The sequence below is a fragment of the Lytechinus variegatus genome, chromosome 2 (genome assembly GCF_018143015.1).
Source record: "Lytechinus variegatus isolate NC3 chromosome 2, Lvar_3.0, whole genome shotgun sequence".
In the NCBI taxonomy this organism is placed as follows: domain Eukaryota; kingdom Metazoa; phylum Echinodermata; class Echinoidea; order Temnopleuroida; family Toxopneustidae; genus Lytechinus; species Lytechinus variegatus.
In genome coordinates, this window is record NC_054741.1 from 17,323,378 (window position 1) to 17,346,266 (window position 22,889).

The 22,889-nt window shown below is 36.0% G+C and overlaps 1 protein-coding gene across 1 annotated transcript; it reads right to left on the bottom strand.

Annotated features, from left to right (window-relative positions):
- Window positions 1–6,266: 6,266 nt before the first annotated feature.
- Window positions 6,267–21,432, bottom strand: LOC121407466 (phosphatidylinositol glycan anchor biosynthesis class U protein-like). Its single transcript, XM_041598548.1, has 11 exons — window positions 21,277–21,432; window positions 19,145–19,209; window positions 17,385–17,519; window positions 16,747–16,850; window positions 15,714–15,814; window positions 14,682–14,791; window positions 12,837–12,994; window positions 11,421–11,564; window positions 10,504–10,628; window positions 7,948–8,090; window positions 6,267–6,560 (listed from the first exon to the last, which is right to left on the bottom strand). The coding sequence occupies exons 1-11, from the start codon at window positions 21,404–21,406 to the stop codon at window positions 6,447–6,449; spliced, it is 1,329 nt and encodes a 442-aa protein (XP_041454482.1). The 5' UTR covers window positions 21,407–21,432; the 3' UTR covers window positions 6,267–6,446.
- Window positions 21,433–22,889: the final 1,457 nt, after the last annotated feature.

Consider the following 22,889-nt stretch of genomic DNA (forward strand, 5'->3'; position numbering starts at 1 on the left):
TGCATGTATTCACTCATAATATTTTACATATTATCATGTCCAAGAACCGTGGTTGTATTTGCCGCCCCACGGAAAGTCACAATTTTAGCGACCATCCCAGTCTATATCTAACATCTATCTATCTCAAATTCTCTATAGCTCTCTCTATCTATCCATCCATCTGTCTTTCTCTATTTCTCTCTCTCTACCTACCTATGTAACTACAGTATCTATCTGTTAATTTGTCGCTCTTCTCTCTCATTCTTGATCTATCTGACATCTATCTATCTCTCAAATTCTCTATCTATCTCTCTATCCATCTCTCTATCCATCTGTCTGTCTTTCTCTATTTCTCTCTATCTATTTATCAATTTTTTAACTAGAGTATCTATCTATCTGTTAATTTGTTAATAATCTTCTCTGTCTCTCTCATTCTTTAATTATCTATTCAATATCTCTCTCTATCTATCTATCTATCCATCTGTCTGTCTTTCTCTTATTCTCTCTATCTATTTATCTATCTATCTATTTTTTAACTTATCTATCTGTTAATTTGTTAATATTCTTTGTCTCTCTCCCTCTTTATCTATCTAACCTCTATCTATCTCTCATCTATCTATCTCTATCTATCCATCTGTCTGTCTTTCTCTATTTCTCTCTATCTATATATCTATCTATCTATGTATGTTTCAAACCGCCTCGATCACAAGAATCCCCGTTAAATTACGAGAACTTTTAAGGCTAAAAAATACCCGTTAATTATTCCTGCATTCACACCGCCCCGAAACACATCCTTCGGGATAAGTTCCCGAAGTTACGAGCATGCGCAGTGTGGTCTGATAAGCAGGCAAGGCGGGAGATTCAAAATCTCTAGCCCAGCAGCCACCCACGCCGCCGCGCCCAACGACACGCTGGGATAAAAGTTCCCGTAATTTGCTTTCACATCGCCAAAATACCTGCGACCTTGGAAAAATCCCCACGAAACTTCTCGTAATTTCGCCAAGTACCTACTATTTAGCGGGTATTTTCTTTCGGGGAGATTACGCGTAGTTTGCTTTCACATTACCAAAATACCTGGTATTTTCTGATCGGGGTAAATTTCCCGATCAGAGAATACCTGGAACTGGCGAACTTCGAGGCGGTCTGAAACCACCCAATCTGTTAATTTGTCTATCTTCTCTGTCTCTCTCATTCTTTATCTTTCTATCTATCTAACATCTATCTGTCTCTCAAATTCTCTATCTCTCTCCCTCTCTAGCATCTGTCTGTCTTTTTTCTCTCTTTCTCTTTGTCCGTCCATATTTCTATCTACAACATCTCTCTCTATCTATCTATCTATCCTTCTCTCTCTCTTTCTCTCTCTCCCCTCTCCCTCTATATATCGACCTCTCTGTCTCTCCCCCTCTCTCTATTTATCTATCTATCCATCCATCTCTCCCTCTTTCTCTCTCTTTCTATCTATCTATACACCCCTCTCTCTCTATTTCTATCTATCTATCTATCTGTCTATCTTGTCTCTATCTATTTATCAGTCTTCTATATCTATCTTTCGGCAGCTTCTAAGTGTATCAATCCATCAAACTTCTTTCCATTATAAGTATCTGTTTATTTTGATTTTGTCTGTCATTCTATTCATTTAGTTAATAATTTATTTGTAGAAAAAAAACTATCATAAACAACGCGACTGCAAAAGCATGTTCGGATTTCATTCCTGACTGCCGCTCTCTCTGTACATGAAGTGCCGAGGAACTCTGTGCTCTGATCAGTAACTGTGCAAATTGCATGCGGTGGTGGACTCGCCTGTGTCGCACGCTGCATGCAACCAGCGACGTGTGTAGACTCTTCACTAGTCGCTTTTTGGCTACTTTTCCGGAAAATGCCTTCGCCAGGGTGTAAAACGGAAACGCGCGTCCCGCCCCTTGGTCGTATGAAACTCTTATCACTCGTAACAAAATCTTGATAACTCGTTTATAGCTCGCTTTAAGTCGTATAAAGGTCATACTAAGCTCGGTCTGACTCGTTTCGCGCTCGGTTCACTCGTACAGCGAGCGTAGTGAACTCGATGTTGAGTCTTTTGTCACTCGAGCAAATTCCAGAAAAAAATGTATATTTCACGCGAGCTTGTGCGAGTTAAGGCGAGTTAGAGTTCGCGCAGCTCGCGTATGACTCGCAACTCCAACTCGCCAAAGTGGAAACCTTGCTTTAAGCAAGGTTCATTTTGAGCCCGAGGTAGATCGTCTGTTCGTTGACATCAAGTTTCCTTCCGAGTTGACCGGTCCGCCATGCGTTAAACTTCCGGGCCAGACGAATGTTTGCCTCTAAATCGACCGTTTCGTCGCTATTAACCTTTCCGCCATAATCACCCATGTCACACCGCGGTGCACCGTGATAAAAAGGCCGATATTAATGATAGAGTAAAAGGTGATTTTTTTTGATAGAGTAGGTTTTTGTATTAAATGGGAAGTTCACCCAGAAGAAAAGTTTGTTGTAAAAATACCAGAAAAATATATTGTTGAAGGTTTGAGAAAAATCCGTTAAGATTAAAAAAGGTTATTGTACAGGTTTGAGCTTTTTAATTTATGACGTCATACATATACAAGCAGCTGCCCCCTATGTTAAGTGATATAAAGTGCGTAATTTTTCATTTTTTGTAATTGTTCATGATGCCCGAATACATGTAATTTTGTTCTTTCAGGAGCAGATGTGAAATAATTTGTCTGTTGATATACTAAAGGTATTCATGTTTTTTTATAAACCTTTAAGTAAGTGAATTTGAATGAAATCTAATTTCAATTTTGAGAAAAAGACATTTCAGTGATTTTTTTACAACGCGATGTATAGGAAATAACTTTCTCCTTTTTTATTTTTCTTAAACCTTCAATATTATTTTGCTATTTTTCCTGCTATTTTTACAATAAACTTGTTGTCAGGGTAAACTTCTCATTTAAACGTATCAGGCGGTGTCCTGTAATTTTTATTATATTCATATGTTGATTTATCTTATCAGTTTTAAAGGGTATCTGAACTCATCTCTCTTGTTATTCGACATGAACATATATTTCAACTTTTTACAACTTATATTTCAGGAATCTTTGAATTGTGAACAGGGAGGCCTATATCTTAATGTTTGTCCCTCCGTTTGATTTCTCTTTATTTCTTTGGTTCTCTAACAGAAAAAGATCCTGCCTAAGGCAGCGACGTATCCAGTGAAAAACTAGTGTCCTTTCCATTTTTTTATACCCCAGTCACATTTGCTCTACGGCGGCCGTACTGTGAGTCGAAAACAAATGTGACTGAGATATAACCCAACAAGCTTCTTCCTTGTTCATGGGATTACATCACTTATAGTTTTAAAAGTGTTTGTTTCCCTTCTTCCCCTTATCTTCATATTCATTTCAATTATTCCTTTTATGCTGACCTGGGCATGTGCACCCTCGTCCACAAGGAGTTTACACAATTAAAAAATAAATAAATACATACAAAAATCTGTGGCATAATTGGCAAAAAAATATAGAGGGGGCCAGAAATAGTATATCAGGGAAAATATTGGTTTAAAAATGTGGAAACGAAGCAAGTGAGCTAAAATGTTTAATCTTTTCAATACAAAACTCTCAGTTTTGTTATAGATTTTGGCATGATATTTAGAAAATATCATATTTCACAAATTTTTCCCTTTTCTTTTTTTTCCTTGATCTTGGCATTTGCATTGCATCAAATGCCTAACATTTTAATAATGCACAATTTAACATGACAGTATACAGAAGCTTAAAAAAAAATCAAGATTTGATATTTATTTTACATCTTATGGAGAAGTGACTAATTCTCAGAAAAAGTATTTAGCAACAGCCATAAACCAAATACCTAAATATTTCATTAATGGGATAATCTAAGAAAACTATATGTCTCTGACAAAAATCTTGCATTAAATACCAGTTCATATATATATATATATATATATAAAATACACAAGTTTAATGCTCAATAAATGGAAAACACAACAAAGAGATATGAAATCTGGGAATCATTTGAAGTGACATACTTGGTTCTTTATTACAAAATGAGTGTTACAAGGCAATAAGGCATATATACAAAAACAATTTCATTGCAAAAAAAAGAATTGCTATAACACTATAGAGAAACAAGACACATAATAAACACACCCAGCCATCATATGACATGATTAGAATTTCCACCACTATAATTTTGTTTAAATTGTTTAAGAACTAGAATTCATTCTCACATGTGTTACTGAACAAATTGCCAAGCTAGGGTGATAAAGTATTAAACAAAGTTTCTGATACAATGCAGTAAATCATGTAAAATCTAGGGTTTATGTTTGTATAATTCCAATTAAATACAGCTGACACTTTATTAAAAAAATGAAAATCATTACCCATTAAACTCTCATCTTTCTTTAAAGGGAAAGTCCACCCCCCAAAAAAGTTGATTTGAATCAGAAGAGAAAAAAATTTAAACAAGCATAACACTGAAATAAATCATACTTGGATGTAAATTAATAGAGAGATGAGATATAGTTGTTTTTAATTTTAATTTAACAGTTTTATGCACATCCTGGTTGATATGCAAATGAGGGAACATCAACATCATCCAATCACTATTTATTTTGTATTTTATTTAATGTAATATCTTATCTTTTCCTTATTGAACGTGTGGGATGGCAATTTCTGTATCCTTTTGTCACTTCATGAAGAGTCTCTTTAATGTCAAATTCTCAAAAATCAAATATTGCATAATTCCTATATATAGCTCACACATCTATCATACCATCCAATTTGTCTCAACTTCTCTATGAGCAGTTAATGTTGGAATGGTGCCCTCAATTTCAAACCCATTGATAGTAGTCTTACTTCTTAAATTCTCAGACACGTTAAAACTTAATTTGAACCGACTTGCATATTTCAAACAACAATTCTGATTGGTTGAGGGTGGGTACATTGAACAATTCACTGATGCAACAATGATCTTGATTGGCCATTTTTGCAAGCAATTGCAATCACCTGTCTTTCAGGTGCCAATTAAAATATTCATGTCATACTCCAGAGCTAGCCTTTTATACGCTACCCTTCAAAAGTTTGGGAATACATGTAATATTGATATGAGTCTATTTACCGGAACTCCATCCTATGATCTGCCTCAGTGATGGTTCATATACGGCAGGCTCCACTACACTTCACTACCGCTACACTATGCTACCGTTTGGGTAGGTGTAGCGGTAGTGAAGTGTATTGGAGCCTACACGAACCATCACCTGAGGTATCTATGACCATAAGGCCATAGCAGCATTGTAAACCAGATTACATCAAAATTTTTCTTAGGCATGTTTTTTATGACCTTTGCCCTGCAGGCCTGAAAAATGTCCAAAAGCCTGCCAGACTGTCAAAAGGACCTCAATGGTTGGCCATGTTTTATTATGGGCACTCAGTACGAGAAAGTATAGAGAAGACATGGTTTTTAATGATTCTATAATACAATGGACCAATTTCCATGACAACAAAATACAATACCAGAAAATAAACTAAAATATGCAGATTTATCTGAATATTACAGATTACAAACTTTTTGAAGGGTAGTGTACCTGGCTACAAGATTCTAGGCCTCTGATTGGTCAAATATGCAGTCATGGATATACTACTGAAACCTGGTAGTATAGCAAAAACTATTGACCGCTTATGATACCATCAATACACGTTCCTTACACTTATGACAATGACCATAGCAAGCTAACTAGCAGCGCATATCTTGCATAGGTGTATTTAGATGTGCATATTGTCAGACTTTGACAGATTGAAAATGAGAATATTCTGACTGGTTTTGATTTCAATGGCATCATCCGTCATGAATTGTTAAATCAAGGCAACTGCAGTATACCAAACAAAATATAGACTGCCTATGTATTTGATTCATATTCACCCCTTGGCAAATGATAATAATGTCATATTTTACCCAGGGTAGCCACTTCAGTCCCGAAAACTGTTCTCCCAGCGGGACCTGCTTAACACGATAATGTTATTACCCCGGCTTTAGCATGGCTACCCTGATTGGGAGCTTGAGCATTCAAGGAATTTCTTCCTACCTGGTACCCATTCACCTGAAGGAAAACACGCCATGGCTTGGAATCGAACCCACGTCCCTCAGATTGAAATACGAGAGTCATAACCACTGGACCAGGTGGGTGTTTCATAAAGCTGTTCGTAAGATACAAATGATTTTACGCATGACTGGTGATCCTTTCTTGTGCTATGTGATATCCCTATGTAATTGATTTATGACCTAAGAACAGGTTCCAGTCGTGCGTAAAGTTGTTTGTAACTTTACGAACAGCTTTATGAAACACCCACCAGAACGCCTCCTGTTTTACAGTGCCTGTTAAAGCAGTCATATAATCACATTCCTTGTGAATTTTTTGACCAAGGAAACCATAGTTTGGATGTGGTACAAATCATCTGTTACTGTAGCCGAACGGACCTCTTGTTGCCATCTTCGTCTAGCGGCTCCATCCCATGTTTGAGGGCAAACTCACGACGCAGAAAAGCAAAGACCAGATCCGTCACAAGGAATATCTAAAGACACCAGAAAGGAAGGAGTGAGAAATACAAGAAAAGATTGAATACGCAGGACAACTTTCAAAATTTTTGACAGTATCACACAAGAATCCAGCAAGTAGCTTTTCAATACAAACCAACAAAGTCACCATAGAAAAAACATTAAGGACTGCAAGAAAGCTGCCTTGAAAAGGTGCAGAGTATCCTTTGAATGGGAATTATCGCTAAAAGGTGGGGCACAGCCTTTTGACAAAGTACCGTATGAAATCCCCTCTGGACTATTTCACTCCTGAGAGTGTAATTGTCTCTCAATGAAGTACTGGCCTTATAAATACAAATGCAATGGTTTTTGAAAAAAAAATTAGCCCTCTTTTTTTCCATCTACCTCAAGGTTTTTGCCAACCATATCTACCCAAAGGAAGCGTCTTACAGTACCAGCATCTTCGGCCAATTCCATAAAACTTGAAATTGCAATAATAATTTGAAGCTACAGAAATCCTTAGATTTGATTGGCTGATAGTAAGTTTGTTCAAGAAATTGTGCATTTGTTATTATAACAAGTTTTTATGAAACAGAGCCCTTGGCTATAAAGTGAAAGAATCCTTATGATTGCACATTCTGAAGAGCCAAAACATTGTCACATTTGCAGGCACGCATGAGTGAACTTTGGACTTCAACTGGCCAATAGCTGGTTACCAGTTACATCCGAGTTCAAGCTGACCCCGGTAAAACCTTAAAGGACAAGTCCATCCAAATGGAAAGTTGATTTGAATAAAAAGAGAAAAATCCAGCAAGCATAACACTGAAAATTTCATCAAAATCAGATGTAAAATAAGAAATTGTGATATTTCAAAATTTTGCATAATTTCACAAAACAGTTTTATGCACATCCCGGTTGGTATGCAAATGAGGGGACTGATGGCATCACTCACTCACTATTTCTTTTGTATATTATTATATGAAATATTATAATTTTCTCCTCATTGTCCTGTGAAACAAAGTTTTATTTCCCCCTGAACATGTTGAATTACAATTGTTTAACATTTTATGGTTCAGTCAAGTTGGTCCTTATTGTCAAATCTGTAAAAATTAAAATATTGTATAAATCAAACAATAAAAAAAATGAAAGAAATAAATAGTGAGGGACATCATCCATTCTCTCATTTGCATGCGACTAACTTGTACATATAACTATTTTGTGAAAAATAAGCGAAATTGTAAGATGCCATAACTTTCTTATTTTACATCCGATTTTCATGAAATTTTCAATATCATGCTTGTCTGATCTTCTTTGATTCAAATAAACATTTTTCTGCGGTGGACTTGACCTTGAACCTAATCTTTGATCTTTTTAGCTAGCCAAGATGTTGCAGCTGTGAATGGGGGGTCTCAAGATCAGCCTTACCTGTGCTGTATTGTAGATGAGTGTAAAAGCAAAGAAGAAGTTAGCATTAGCACTGCCTGCATAGATCCACAGGTGCCAGATGACTGGACACAAGACCGAAGCAAGTAGCATCATCACCCCGACCACAAGGGTGTTACGAAAATCTGTTCCAGAGAGATAGCAGAAAGTTGACACATTCAGTTCATTCTTAAGTTCATTGACTTCTTCTTGTTTGAATTTGGCTCTAGAATTGATTTGTCTAATTCCAAGAGATTCAATTTTGACAGATAGACTCACTCAGGTGCAGATGGGGGGGGGGTAGTTTGGTGTAAGCCTCCCCCCAATTTTTTGTTCTTGTAAAAGTTATGGTTTGGGGGAAACGGTCCAGTAAGTGGGGATAACTATTTGTTTATTTGGCATGTCAAACTTTTTTGAAAGAAAAAGTGCCATCACCCTGTAATTCCAAGAGATTCAATTTTGACAGACTCACTCAGGTGCGGATGGAAGGGGGGGGGGGTAGTTTGGTGTGAGCAAGCCTCCCCCCCATTTTTTTGTTCTTGTAAAAGTTATGGTGTGGGGGAAAGGGTCCAATAAGTGGGGATAACTTTTTGCTTATTTGGTGAGTCAAATTTTTTTTGGAAAAAAAGTGCCTTCCCCTTTTTGTGAACCCTGGATCTGCAGCTGGACTTGTCTGTATTTTATTGTTCATTCTAAGACAGTTATAGTATGGTAGTCAGTGAATGTGCAGGTGGGTGTTTTATGAAGCCTCATTACTTAACACATTACATGTTCTTAGCTTCATAGGGATATATAAGTCATGTAACAGAAGAAAGGGTCACCACACGTGCATAAAATTCATACTATTATTGTAACTTTGCCATCAACTGGTAACTACCATGGTAACGCTGATCAACAGCCAATCAGAATCAAGGATTCCATGCAAGCTACCATTGCATGGCAAAGTTACCATAATGGTAACTTTGCTATGCAACGGGGTCCAGAATGACTTACAAAACCATTCATCATTCAAACAAATTCTGATGGCTGAGAGCCAATCAAAACACAAATCACTACTCGTCAGTCCTTGGCAAAATCTTAGCAGTAATGTGTTTCTCAGGGCCTTAAAATCAATAGTATGGGCCCACACAAAATACACACTCAAGTTCCTTTTTCCTGGCAAATTCACCAAACTTTTCCTGGAAATACAGGAAATCCTTGTCTGGCTATCTGGCGTAGGAAAACTTCACTTTACCAAGAGAAAACAAAGATTTTTTGTTCTTTGATTTGTACACAAGTCTGAGATGAATTATGATGTGTGAAAAAAATTATTATTCTTTCATACTTTTACCTAGTCTATTTACATCTAAAATCTTACATCTGAAGTGTGCAATTGTATTAATAGACTAATTCATACATATTCATGATCTTTTGTTTACCAAACATTGTCGTTGTAACCAATGAGAAACCATCATTAAACATTGGCTCATGCATGCATATGGGAGTAATGATAATCTGATTACATTTGGAGGTCACAAGGTCAAAGGTCACACAGGTCAATAAATAAAAAAACTTAAAAAAAAAATAGTGTATTCCCAGGGCACATATTGTACCGAGCTAAAACTATGGTATTTTTGCCATCCATAGAGCAGCCAATCTTTGGAAGGGCAAATTACCTCTAAAATTTTTATTTTTCCATCAAAATTTTGTATTTCCTAAATCAACCTTTTTTTTCATTACTTGCCGACTAATCTCACTCAGAACATATTTTTGCTTTGCAAACAATAGGTGGTCATATTCTATAGATAATAAGTGACCTATCACTTCAAAACTAAAAGTAATTTGGTCTACAAAAACAAAAAAATGGAAATGTGCTTTAATATCTGAACGAGAAATTCATCTTCATACTGTCAAGATTTCAAGTAGTAAGATTGAATATAAACCCAGATACAAGAGTTTCTATGGCACCATTTTTTTGTGGACTGCTTGAAAGTTTAACTGAGATTGCACAGTAAGCACATCTCATGCTTGATTAAACCCTGAACTTCAAACATTGTTGTCTCCATATGTTATTACGCTTGCACTGCATTTCTTCTGCATTCAATCCAGTAAAATTGTGTTGGTTATTATAGTTCAATTTTGACAAGTTAAATATATCATTTAAAGCATAGGATATGCTTCTTCAAACTCGATAAAAACCTCAAGATTCATTTCGAGCGACTTACTGTTAGTTTTGGGGGTAGCAGGTCACATATATACTAGATTATAGATTTCAGTGCTTGAGTATGTGTTTACAAACAATATTTCATGTACAACTCTGAAATGCTATTTTGATGCACTATGTAACAAACAATATTTTTTGGTAATGTTTATGAGCTCAGTTTATGTAATGTTTATGACCCCTGGGTCCGTTGCAGAAAGAGTCGCGTTTTAACGCAAGTCAAAGAATCAATCGCAAGTCCAAAATGCGCGCTGTTGATTGGTTGAAAATCAAGTTGCGCATGATTTTTAAAGTTGCGATTGATTGCAACTCTTTCTGCAACGGGCCCCTGGATCCCCTTCTAACCCCTTACTACTTACAATGGAATGTATGAGACCAGACTGGTAACAGGGAAAGGTATACGGTAGTATCTCCAACGGACGGATAAGACTTGAAGATTGTGATCACTATACACTGAACCAGCATTACGAACAACGGATGCTCTCTAGGGAAGCAACAGAACAGAAGAAAACAATGGTAAGTACAATGAAAATGACTACAGGGAAAGGTATACGGTAGTATCTCCAACGGACGGATAAGACTTGAAGATCGTGATCACTATACACTGAACCAGCATTACAGGGAATTAATAGAACAGAAGAATGAAAGTAGAAGTAGAATGAAAATGACTACATATACTGATATTAGGTCAAAAATTTCAAACATATGTGACACTTGCTTTAGACATGTTCAAAAAAAATTTGCAAAATGTAATTACTGATCTTTGACATGGGTAGCCTACAAAGAGACAACCATGTGCAGAGTCAATGCGATTTCCTTTCATGAAAATGAGTGCGTGATACAAGGGTATGTTCTATGCGGTGAGCTGCCTGCAGAAATGCCTGGAGCGTTGTGTATGCTGTAAGGGTTGATACGTGATCACTCGAATCATTTTACCAACTTTGCCACCAGGATCCCATAACACAAAGCTTATCAATCATTGTTAAACATTCTTTTTATGATTAACTGCATTGACTACAATGTACAATTAATCATGAAAACCAAGCATGGGATTGATCACTAACCTTGGTGTTATGGAACCCTGATTTTGGAGTGGAATATCAAATGATGTCTTGCATGGATATTTTCATGGAATTTAGATGGTATGAGAACATTTTTATAAATTGTATGTCAATTATCATTCAGCAACCACTATACATCCTTACTTAGAATATGCTATTCTTGGTTAGGAATTATAAAGTTACAAAGATAGATTGGCATAGCAAAGGTACTTTACCTCATTTTGATTGCCAAGGGAGCTATGTAGATGAAGACATTGATTTGAAATACCCAGAGAAAAAATGTCCTGAAGTGTTCAAACATTTCAGTGAAGAAATACCAGAAGAGACCCATGTTGGGCTTAAGATCGGGCACTGCTAATCTGGAAGAAGAAAAATTCAAATATTGGTGATTTATTGTACACGTTTATTTTTGCAACAGATATTTACACAAATGAGATGGGTCCGGATATTTTTGCAAAGTTATTGAATATGCAATTGCGGAACACACCATAGTCGTCAAACGAACCTGTCTTTAACGACCATGGCCCGAATTCTGAACTCGGGTTTAAAATTGTAAACATGAAAAATATACAATATAAGCAGAATTTTTGAACTTTTGGCTCCCCATAATTTTAGCAGAGTGAGACCGTGGTCTAAAATAAACCCGACTTCAGAAAACGGGCTCATTACTTGTCTCTCATGGGGAGTCTGTATCTACAGGTTTGACAGCACAAGAAGTGCTTTTCTATACTATTCCAAAACAGAATCCAATGATGGCAATATTGCCATCACTCTCCCATAGACAATAATAGGGCAATTCCATAAAATATGTACGTCTGACCCTCTGTATGTGGGACCTTCATGAAATTTCTGATTTGATTTCCGGTTCTTTTGACAGTCTGTAATGCTGTCAAAGGACCATGACTTGGTCAGTTTATGAAGTGAAGTAAAACTTGAGAAAAATATGGGTTGGATGTACAAAAAGGTTGATAATTTTATAGAATTGCCCAATACAAAATAAATGCAACACTCCATGTTCCACGTACAAGTTTGACACTGGGGCTTGACAATGCACTGAATTTAAACAAGCAGTAATATCTATGCGTGAATGAGACCCACAGGAGCTAACAATACATCATAATTTCACATCTAGGATCACATACTGATTACTCATCACTACTTGTGCACCAATTTTCAATGGCAAAAGTGTGCACTAAATACACAAGCTGTAGCTACATTGTGACTGACAATGTTTGTTCAACCTATCCATAAAGGCTGCAATAAACCACAAAAAGCTTGGAAAAATCGCAAAAAATGCAGTTCTATTCTTGTGAATTCCTTGTTCTATTAGATCTTGAGGCATGAAAACGCAGATTATTTGCATAAGAAATTGAGTGTGTATCGTTAGGACCCCTTCCGAATCCAGCGGCTAAATCAAGAGGTGTTAGGGAAAGATGGCAGGAGTTTTGTTTTAGTGATTTTTGTGCTTTTTTCTTTTTCAGCAATGATCTTTGGAATATTTATCTCAGATTGAAGTTGGTCAATCTCTCCAAATATTCAAATTGCAATAGCTTTGATCATCAACCATTTTTAATCCAATTGCTGACTAAAAGTTTTTGTCTGTTTTTACACAAAAATCAAAACAAACTTACATGAAGCCATAAGAAGACCTGAGAAAGCTCCATGAATCAAGCATGAGGAACGAGAGACCAAGGAAACAAGCTAGCCAAAAAACAAAGATGGTTGTTGTTAATAGAATAGAATGAACAGCCTCTGGTCTCTGGTAACTGATTGTCTTGTCCTTAGATGCCTGAGGGAAAAATGAAAAGAGAGAAAGAAGGATATCAATGAGCAACAAATTCAATCTATTTATTGTCAAGCATTTGCTAAAACACAGACTGTCCTCCATCTCTTGGCATATGAAAGAAGGAAACTAATTTGAAACTGAATTTTAATTGCAAATCTGCATTTGGTGGTTCAATTTCACCAACAGCCAATCAATCCATACAGCAAGAAATTGAACACAGGTGAAGTGTATGGGTATCCCCATGATCCCTGGAAACAGCATCTCATGCTAAAGCCTCGGATTAGATTATTTCTAGCCCGGGGGGGGCACTTGCATTGACGGGTGGATACCATGTGCGACCAAAAAAACACGTAAAAAGGATGTCCTTTTCACGATAGGGCACGTTACGTACGTAACGTGATAAGGGTGTCAAAAACACAAAAATGAAAAAAAGGTATCTATTTCGCTAGGAAAATTACGTGTTTAGGGTCGAATTTGCGGGGATGATAAAACAAAATTAAAATGTTTTATAAAGGATGTCCTTTTGCCCCAACACTACATGTTTAGAGTCCTATTTGCGCGAGGTGTAGAAGGTGGGGTCGTACTAAACCAAATAAGGTAAAGCCGACGACCGAAGGACCCGTAACAATAAAACATTCCTGTACTTGTTTAGGGGTTCATTTCAGGGAATATTTGCCAAAAGTATCGTTTTGTTTCCAATACTTGTTAAGGGTAGGTTTTCACACGCCAATACTTGTTAAGGGGTGCATTTTCAGAATATGGAAATTACTAGTACGTGTTTAGGGTGCTTTTCGAGACCCCATGGTCGCGCATGGTATCCACTCGTGAATGGAAGTGGCCCCCCCGGGATTTCTAGATAGATTGGGCAATATAAATGCCTATCATTATCATTTATATCCCTCTTATAAATATTCATGAGTATTCTAGATAAATGATTGGTCAATTTGTGATCATGTGACAAATAAAAAATAGGGAAAACACATTGCTGCAAACAGCTCTGCATCCTCGTAGTTTTCCTATAGCTCCATATATTATTTGATATACTTTCAAGGGGGGAACTGCCCATGCTCATGCTCGATATGTTATCTCAACGTGCAACTGTGCATGCTCCTTGACTTGACCAGATCCATACCGTTTATCCGCACCGCAAATAAATAAAATAAAATACTAGCTCTTACTCAAAGTACTTACCAATAAACTGGATCTGGGTCTACATTATCATGCAGAAAATATAATTCCATAATGGCCATTCATACAGGATAATTAAATTGAGGATAAGCATACCTAACAAGGTGAGTCAAGATCCGATACTACAGAGTCTATACTCTATAATAAGTAAATTAGTTTGCCTGTATGTTTACAATTTACATCTTATTGAAACTGCAGCAGTGCAGATCATCGGACCTCTCATTAACTGGAGGAACTGGTTAGCATTACATCAACAGGCCTAGGAATAGGTCCGGCAACATTAGACTTGGTCTAGATTGGTTGCACATCAGCAAACGACTAGCAAAGGACTAAGCATAGTGGGAATTATTACTCCTCGTTTGGACTGGCAATAACTATTTTTCCCTCGGAGCTTTGCCCCCTGAGGGAAAATAATAATTGCCAGACCAACCTCGAATAAATAGTTCCCAATATACTTTCTCAAAGCCAGATATATTTGTACATCATTAAGATGGGGTCTCACCTGTAATTTTATTATGGCTATGTGCATTGCAACTGGAATGATTAATGTGACTGGATAGAGTGACTGATATGAGGCAAAAGCAAGGCATAAAGTTGCTGCAACTGCGTTTCCTGTAAATGAACAAAGAGGGCGATAATGATTACTATCACATAGTGCCATATATAAATATATATTTTTTTATTTTTTTTATCAAATTATTTTATATATCAATTTTATTATCTGCTTAGAACTTAAAAAGTTTTGGATTTTTTCATCATACCATACTGTATTATTATACAATAAATACAAGTGAAATTAACTTTTTTTTGTATTATGGGTTATGATAATCTTTGTTCAAAAAATGTATATCGTATTTTTTATTATTTCATTTGTTATATTGCTGTATACATGTACTTCTTTTTATTTTGTATATTTTATTTATTACCCTTGTAAATGTATGTATTAAAAATAAGATATTATCTGAATAATGGCTAAAAACATCAAAAACAAAAAGAAATCTCTCAAAATATTCCATGCTGAGGCACACAAGTTAATAGAAAGAACACAAGAGTTTGGACAAGTTCCTCAGCGCCAAGAACAAGAAAAAAAAGGAAGATAAATGAAGACTTCAGTTTAGATTAGAAATATCTAATGATGATGTATTTTTTAAATCTAATGGAAAATTAAGAAGAAAAGAACAAGGTGATGCTGCAGAGAAAGCTCATTCACCAATATTCATTTACAGATTCAATGAATGAAATATTACAAAGAACAGACGAATTAGCATTCTATCTCGGTGGTCACATCCCACACAAACCATTTTTCAGTGCAACTTGATTTTGACTTTAAATTTAAAAAAAATCTTCATGCTCATTGATGCATAAACTTTTAAATCAAATAAGATATTAAAATAAAGAGGAAAAGCTTTACTGCAATGCATGTATAAATATCATAAATTGCTGGGTTATACTAGAAAAATAACCAAGAATCTCAATTTTCATTGCCAGATAACAAAAAGTTACTGAATGTTTGAATGATTAGTAAACTTCTTACCTTGTAATGTGAAGAGAAACGTTGCAGCAATGGCGAGATTGGTGAATACAATGGTGCACTGAGCAACGCAGGTAACGATGGTATATGGACAAAACAAGTAACTGGAATCATACATAAGAGGATAGATATCACTATTTAAGGATTGTTCATTAAGACAATGATTTATTGATAACAGGTCTTTTTTTAGTTATGACTTCTCATAAAGAGTTAGACAAATAATAAGGAATTTTTTTTCTTCAAAATAGGTCCTTCATGGACTTTTGCTTTCAAAATTTTAATTTGCAGGTGAAGAAAACTCTTTCTTTCTGTTATCCTGTTGCATGTCATGCCTTTCTAAAAATCTTTTACATCAACCCAAGGCTGTCATATATTTAACTATTAAAAATGTATTTGTATATTTACAGTGTATGATTTGTGTAATTTTATGGCCAAATAAATAATAATAGGAAAATTTTCTTAGCCCTAGCCTTACCAATAAAAATGTTAGTGTCCTGTAACACTGACAGCTAAAATAAATTACAACTCATTGGTACAGAGTTTGCCATGTAGACATTTAGAAATTGATATCAATAGCAATATTAATTGTATATTAGTAACAACACTTAGCCAAAGATTCAAGAAGAAATCAAACTCACTTCCATTTCTATATCCTTGTTCTTCCTCTACAATATGTGCATTACATAATACTTGCGAGCAAGTTGCACCTTTAATATGACATCATTCCTTCATCATTCCTTAATGCAAACAGTCTGGTGAACCAACCACGTATTAATCAATGTTTCGATTTCAAATTGATTCAAAACCTCATTTAACTACACTACAAATTTTTCCTGGGATCACATTTGTAGGTCTGGTTATCGATCCTTTTTTTCTTCCTCAGGCTTGGGATTCACCATTAATTTAAATATTTTTTAATTCTTACTCAAGGTGCATGCAGTAGGACTATAAGGAAAAGTAAGTTGTTTGACCCAAAGGCCTCTCTTGATAATAAATGTTGATGTATTATGAAACACACAAATCATATTAAACTTACATTGTCATAACCAAGTCAGGAATAGAAATGAGATCCGAAGAAACAATGAGAAGGGGACTAACTCCTGAAGCATAATTCTTTTCCTTCTGTTTCTGTTGATTGTACTTAGACCACAGGGAGAAAAGATGAAAATAATTAACAAATGCATTTGTTGTAAATGATCAGGCATAATGATGATGAAGATGATATTGACGTTGATGATGTTGATGACGATGATGATAATAATCATACTTACATAGTGCCCTTTCCAAAGGAAGTTTAAAGCAAGCTAAGAAAGTGGTTCTTTCAAATGCTTTTTGAATAGGCCAAGTGAGGTAATGCTTTGTAAAGTTTTTACCACAAACTTATTGTCTGGATAAATTTCCCTTTAACTTGAGGCCAACTTCCACACTTAACAACTCTTCGAGTCCTATCTTTTAAGAACTTGCAAATGATTTTAGGGGGCGTTTAGTATTGATTGAAGAACACTCAAGCTAAGAAGCATAATTACTGAGCAGAAACTTTTACATTTCAGACATTGAAATTGAACCATCTGGTATACAATTTTTTCCTTAATAAATGGCTGCTGAGAAAACCTGTTCTGAATTATTACGTCATTATCCATCAATTGAAATACAAATAAGTTTTTAAAAATCTACCAAGTATTTCATTGTCCTGGTGGCAACCTTCCGCAGTACCAAGGCCGTTATCAGATCCAACATGACAAATATAACAGGCACCAGGGTGGGACAAACAGCATGAACAGAGTAGAAGGTGTACAGCAACAGCGGGGTCTGCAAGATCAAGAATAATTAAACTGCTCACTCTCCGACCCAAACCATGCATTGTACCCACTTGGTATATAAGTTGACGGTCTAATTGACACACTACATCAAACACCATGATGGCTAAACCCACCCGGACCCCACTGCAGAGAGTTACGTTTAAATGCAACTAAAAAAAATCAAGCAGAAGTCCTTAATAGCACATTTCATTGGTCGAGAATCAGGTTACGTTTGATCGCAACTCTTTCAGCAAAGGGCTCTTGGTAATCAATTTGATCTGGTAACCATTTGGTCTAACTATCACTGTCATTTAGTCTAATACTCAGACACTCTAATTTCCATTTTGTCTTCTTATTATTTTGCATTTTGTCAAATGAAAATTTAGTTCAGAAACTTAATTACATAGTAAGCTTAGAACAAGTGGATAATTTATAAAAGGGGTATATCTGAAATGGAAATTAGGCAAAATGGTCAAATTGATATAAGGCAATTAGACTAAACAGTACATTAACTGGGAATAGACTAAATGGGGTGAGAACAAACAGAAAGTACATGTAGACCAAGGGGCAATTCCTTTGTCAAGTCTCACCAAACATCAAGTGCCATATCCTGGCAAAAGATAAAATGTGATACCATCCATATTTCATTATGTAACATTGTTTGGGAGTACTAGTCAAGGTGTCAAATTAATAGACCTATTTCATTTACATTCTTATAAAGCCTGTATTAAGCTTTGGTAAAAGGGCAGTACGGTAATATGAAGTACACCAAGTATCATCTAACATCTAATATTACATGCACAGAAGTGTAGTGGCAATGGGGTGTTTTTTCAGGCGCTAGATTTCAAATTTGGCATTTTTCAGCTACTTAGCATTTTGGGAGGGATTTTTTTTGTAATTTTTTTCTCCGAGTGTGACTAACAGTCAGCATGCACTGATGAAATACATAATGTAATCCATGAATACATAGTAGCACGTATCTCCTGAGCATGATCTTACTGTGATGCATTACATAGGCCTATTTGTGAAATTGGGAATTTAAGCGCAACTTTTAATAAGACTGAAATCTTTGTGATACGCCCCCACATTCGATAATCATAGTTATCCAACTGTATTTTCCCTTGATTTTCACTTGTTCACCCCCAAAACTGCTTCAGCCCATAAACCAATTAGATACACAGTAGAATTCACTACCTTTAAATATTTATAAATATATATCAAGATTAAAATGACATATGAAGGATTTGATTTTCTCAAAATATTCTAAATGATATTTCTTCAAAGTAATCTTCATAGTTGTTGGGGTACACATGTGTTAATGTCTTTAATATTCTGAAAATGTGAACAATACCCTAAAATGCTATAGGGGAGTATTTTTTTTTAAAAACTTATTAGTTTGTGTTTCTGTTACTATAAACAATTTATTTCAAACCATGCTTTACCTCAACTAATTTATCTACTAAGTTATTCAATGTACTCTGTGCTTCAAAACAGTCTTGTTTATAAATGCTTAATCCTAATCCTACTTCAGAAAGTATTCTTCTCTGCAACATAACACTATTTTTAGGTCAACATAAAATATCATACTACAAGGTGAAATAAAATAAAAAGAAACAATTCTGTTGGAATACTCACTTCATGGAATATGTCTCCTGCATACGGTGAAATACCCCACTCCAGTAAAGTCACACCTTCCACCACTGATTGTAGAAAAAAAATGGAGAGAAAAAAAGAAAGTGCAAATGAGAAATTGCAGGTAGAGACTAAATCATATCTTACACATGTGCACGGGTGTGTGTAAGGGTGGGTGTTCCTGATAAATGTATTTTCGAAATATTCACAGTAAACCTATTTAAATGTGTGTGTTTCTGATGTTTTGTGTTGTGTGATAAATGTATATCATCTTGTTTGCATTTGAATCTTACACATTTTTCTTGTTTGCTCTGGAATAATATTCTACTTGCTGTAACGTTACATTTGATGAAATCATTTATTATTATTATCACACTCTCAAAGGGAAAATTCATCCTGTTGATAAGTTGGGTTGAATGAAAGCAGAAAGATTGGCAAACGTTTGATAAAATCCATAAAAGAATAAAAGAGTTATGACATTTAAAAACTTTTGAATTGTGACATCAGACGCGAGCAGCTCCTCCATATATAAGCCTAATCCCGTTCATTCTGTTTTTTTATGAACCATGATGAATAAAAACATTTAACTTATAGTAGGGGGTATCAAATTATATGGTTGATGATTATATCTCTATTGAAAACCAGCTTTAAATACAAAATGAAAAAAATTGCTTCTGTCCTTTTATATATGAATATTTTCCATCTTACACTTCCTTTTGTCTTTAAGTTAACATGATAACATGTGACCATGGACAACTGTTGTTGCGACATTTATATTTTGCCCCCACTGATATTTTGTTGAGCATTCTATTCTATTTAGTAATTCATGCCTGCCTCCCCACTCACATCTCCCTCTCTTGTTCCCTTTCCTTCTCTTCTTTTCTCTGCCCTTTTCTTTGTATTGTTTATTGTATTGTATTTTTGTCTATAGGTGTATCTCACCACAAACCTCAGCTTTTACGGTATACGCCTTCTTCTTTAAACCCAAGGGCCCATATTCTGAGAGCAGGTTTAATTTAAACTCAGGTTTAAAGTTGTGGTTTAAGTATGGATAGCCATAGATGAATAAATTCCCCAAAATGACGGTTATTCCTGTATAGTCAGTGATATGACATTAATCTCCAGAGCCTCCTGGCTACCCCCCCTCCCATCAGTCTCACTCTCGCCTAACCCAGGGAGCTCCCTGTAATATTAGGCAGATGATACTCTCCAAAATGGGGTAGAATGTGCCAATGGGGTCAAAATTGCACCCCAAATAAAAGGGAAAAATAAATTATGCACTCAATTATAGGGATGAAGGTCTATCGTCATCGTGACACAGAATCCCAACATCGAGGCACAAACTGGACCCTCAAAAAAAAGGGAAAAGTTTGGTCTCATTCGTTCTCCTTTCAAAATTGAAAACAAAATGGCTGATCGATACCAGAAATGAATGCGTCATTAGACATAAATAGTTAGAGGACTAACTTTTCCTTTTTTTGGGGTCAAGTTTGTGCCTTGATGTCAGGATTCTGTGTCATGTTACTTAGACCTTCATCCATATAATTGAGGTAAGCAAAACGCATAATCTATTTCCCCCTTTTATTTGGAGTGCTATTGCGACCCCATTCTTCCTCATTTTGGAGAGTACCAATGTCTGCTATTACACGGACGAGTCCTGGAGCCGATTGTACGAAAGGGTCTTTACAAGAACCGTCGTTCGTGTCGCCCATTTATTATGATGCGCCATGTGAAACGCATTTCAAATAAATTACCTGCAAACATATTTCATTCATCTGTTATACTTATATATATTATAAACAAAATATCTGTTTATAAAATGATGTGAGATATCATGAAATCGTATACAAATTGATTTAAATGCTAGCTAACCAAATTTTATTTGTTTATCATACATTTCAGAAATATCCCGCATACAGCTTATCATAAAAGATGGGCGACACGAACGACGGTCCTTTGAAAGACCCTTTCATGCAATCGGCCCCTGGCCTGGGCTCCGGGCCGCTCCGCTTCGCGGGCGCGGGCCGGAGCTCCCTGGCCCGGGTTAACTCTCGCCTCGGCAGCTCAGCTCAGTGAGAGCTAGTTACAGAGAAGTCTTTAAAGAATAAAGACTCCTAAGCATCTGTTTCACTCACTCGATTTCCATGATGTAAGAGGTGTAGAAATTTCAACTCGATCGGTCAGCCAGCTTGATACAAATGAGTAAAACAATACAGATCTCACAGTCACTCCAATCAGAGAAACAAAAATCATGGGGGCTGCCATTTTATCAGCATTCTGTTTGTCGCCATCTGCGGCATGTACCGTACAGTACTCACAAGACAAAATTTTATTTGAACCGGGATTTGAATAAAAAAGAAAAATCAAACAAGCATAATAGGTCTACTCAGTGCCGTAACTGGGGGGGGGGGGGCACGTGCCATCGGCTTATGTTTTACATAAAAACTTTTTTTTCATAACTTTATGATAGATATAATAGATATAATAAATATATTTTCGGAATACTATAGTAACTACGGGGGGGGGGGGGGGAACGTGCCATCGGCTGGCCAAAAAAGGGGGAAGAGAAAAAGAGAGAGAAAGGAAACGAAACGTAGCGGGAAAGAAGAAATGGTATATTATAATTGTTATGTTACTGTATTTACATAAAAAACATTGTTTTTCATAACTTTATGATAGACATAATAGATATAATAAATATATTTTCAGAATACTATAATTTTCAAGTATAATTGAGAGACGTGACGTTGTCAAATGAAATCAATATACACCAAGGGTCGCCCTTCGAGCTATTATTGTTATGTGTAGTGACATAAGCTTCTTTTTGATGACTACTTAAAGTGATCGCCCCATTTTAAGGCCTTAATATATAACATTTCCTGTCCGTGCTTACGTTCGCATTAAAGGATTGGTGAGATATGTCTGCTCTTCATGACTTCCTAAAATCAGTCCTTAAAAATGTCCCTTTTTCTGATCTTAATATAAAAAAAAACGTTCGGTTCGCGCTCCGTGCTCGCATAATTTTGTTATTAAAATAATATTAAAAAATTGTGGTCAATATATACTAAAATTTCAGCTCGCGCTTAGCGCTGGTATTGTTGTTTGTTTAGGGGTACGTAACATGATGCTTATGAATTTCTAGATCCGAATATCAAAAATTTTCAGCTCGCTCACATTATTTGATCAGTGAAATACATATTCATTTAATGGCACTGTTTTTAAAATGTCTCTATTAGGTCAGTATACCTGGCAACTGAGCGCGCTCATTATATAGTGACTCAATTTTTTTTTTGCTGGTGCCCCCCCCCCCCATGCCGTGACCCACGGTACGCCTCTGATAATACTAGTATTGAAAATTCATCAAAATCGGATGTAAAATGAGAAACAGGAGCCGCGGAAGCTGGGGTGCTTCTGTCCCCTACTTTTTTTCAAAACTTTATACAAAAACGTAAAAATTACCATAAACGGTGATTGTTTTGAATGGTCAGCCCCCCCCCTACTTTGAAAACACTTCCGCGGCCCCTGAGAAAGTTATGACATATCAAATTTTTGCTTAATTTCACAAACAGTAAGTTTTATTCACATCCTGTTCGGTATGGAAATGAGGGGACTGATGACAATAACCACTCACAGTTCTTTCATAGAGCTATCAACATTTTTATTTTTCCTCTTCATTGTCACATGCATGCATGACTCAGCGTCTCTCCCTGAACACGTAGAATTACCATTATTTGAACACTTTACTGTT

Excerpts from the sequence above, each read along its gene's own strand:
- LOC121407466 (XM_041598548.1), bottom strand. The coding sequence starts at position 21,406 with ATGGCAGCCCCCATGATTTTTGTTTCTCTGATTGGAGTGACTGTGAGA. Across the intron at positions 14,792-15,713 it reads GTTTCTCTTCACATTACAAG|GAAACGCAGTTGCAGCAACT; the intron begins GTAAGAAGTTTA and ends GTTCATTTACAG. Across the intron at positions 8,091-10,503 it reads CTGGTCTCATACATTCCATT|ATTTTCGTAACACCCTTGTG; the intron begins GTAAGTAGTAAG and ends TCTCTGGAACAG.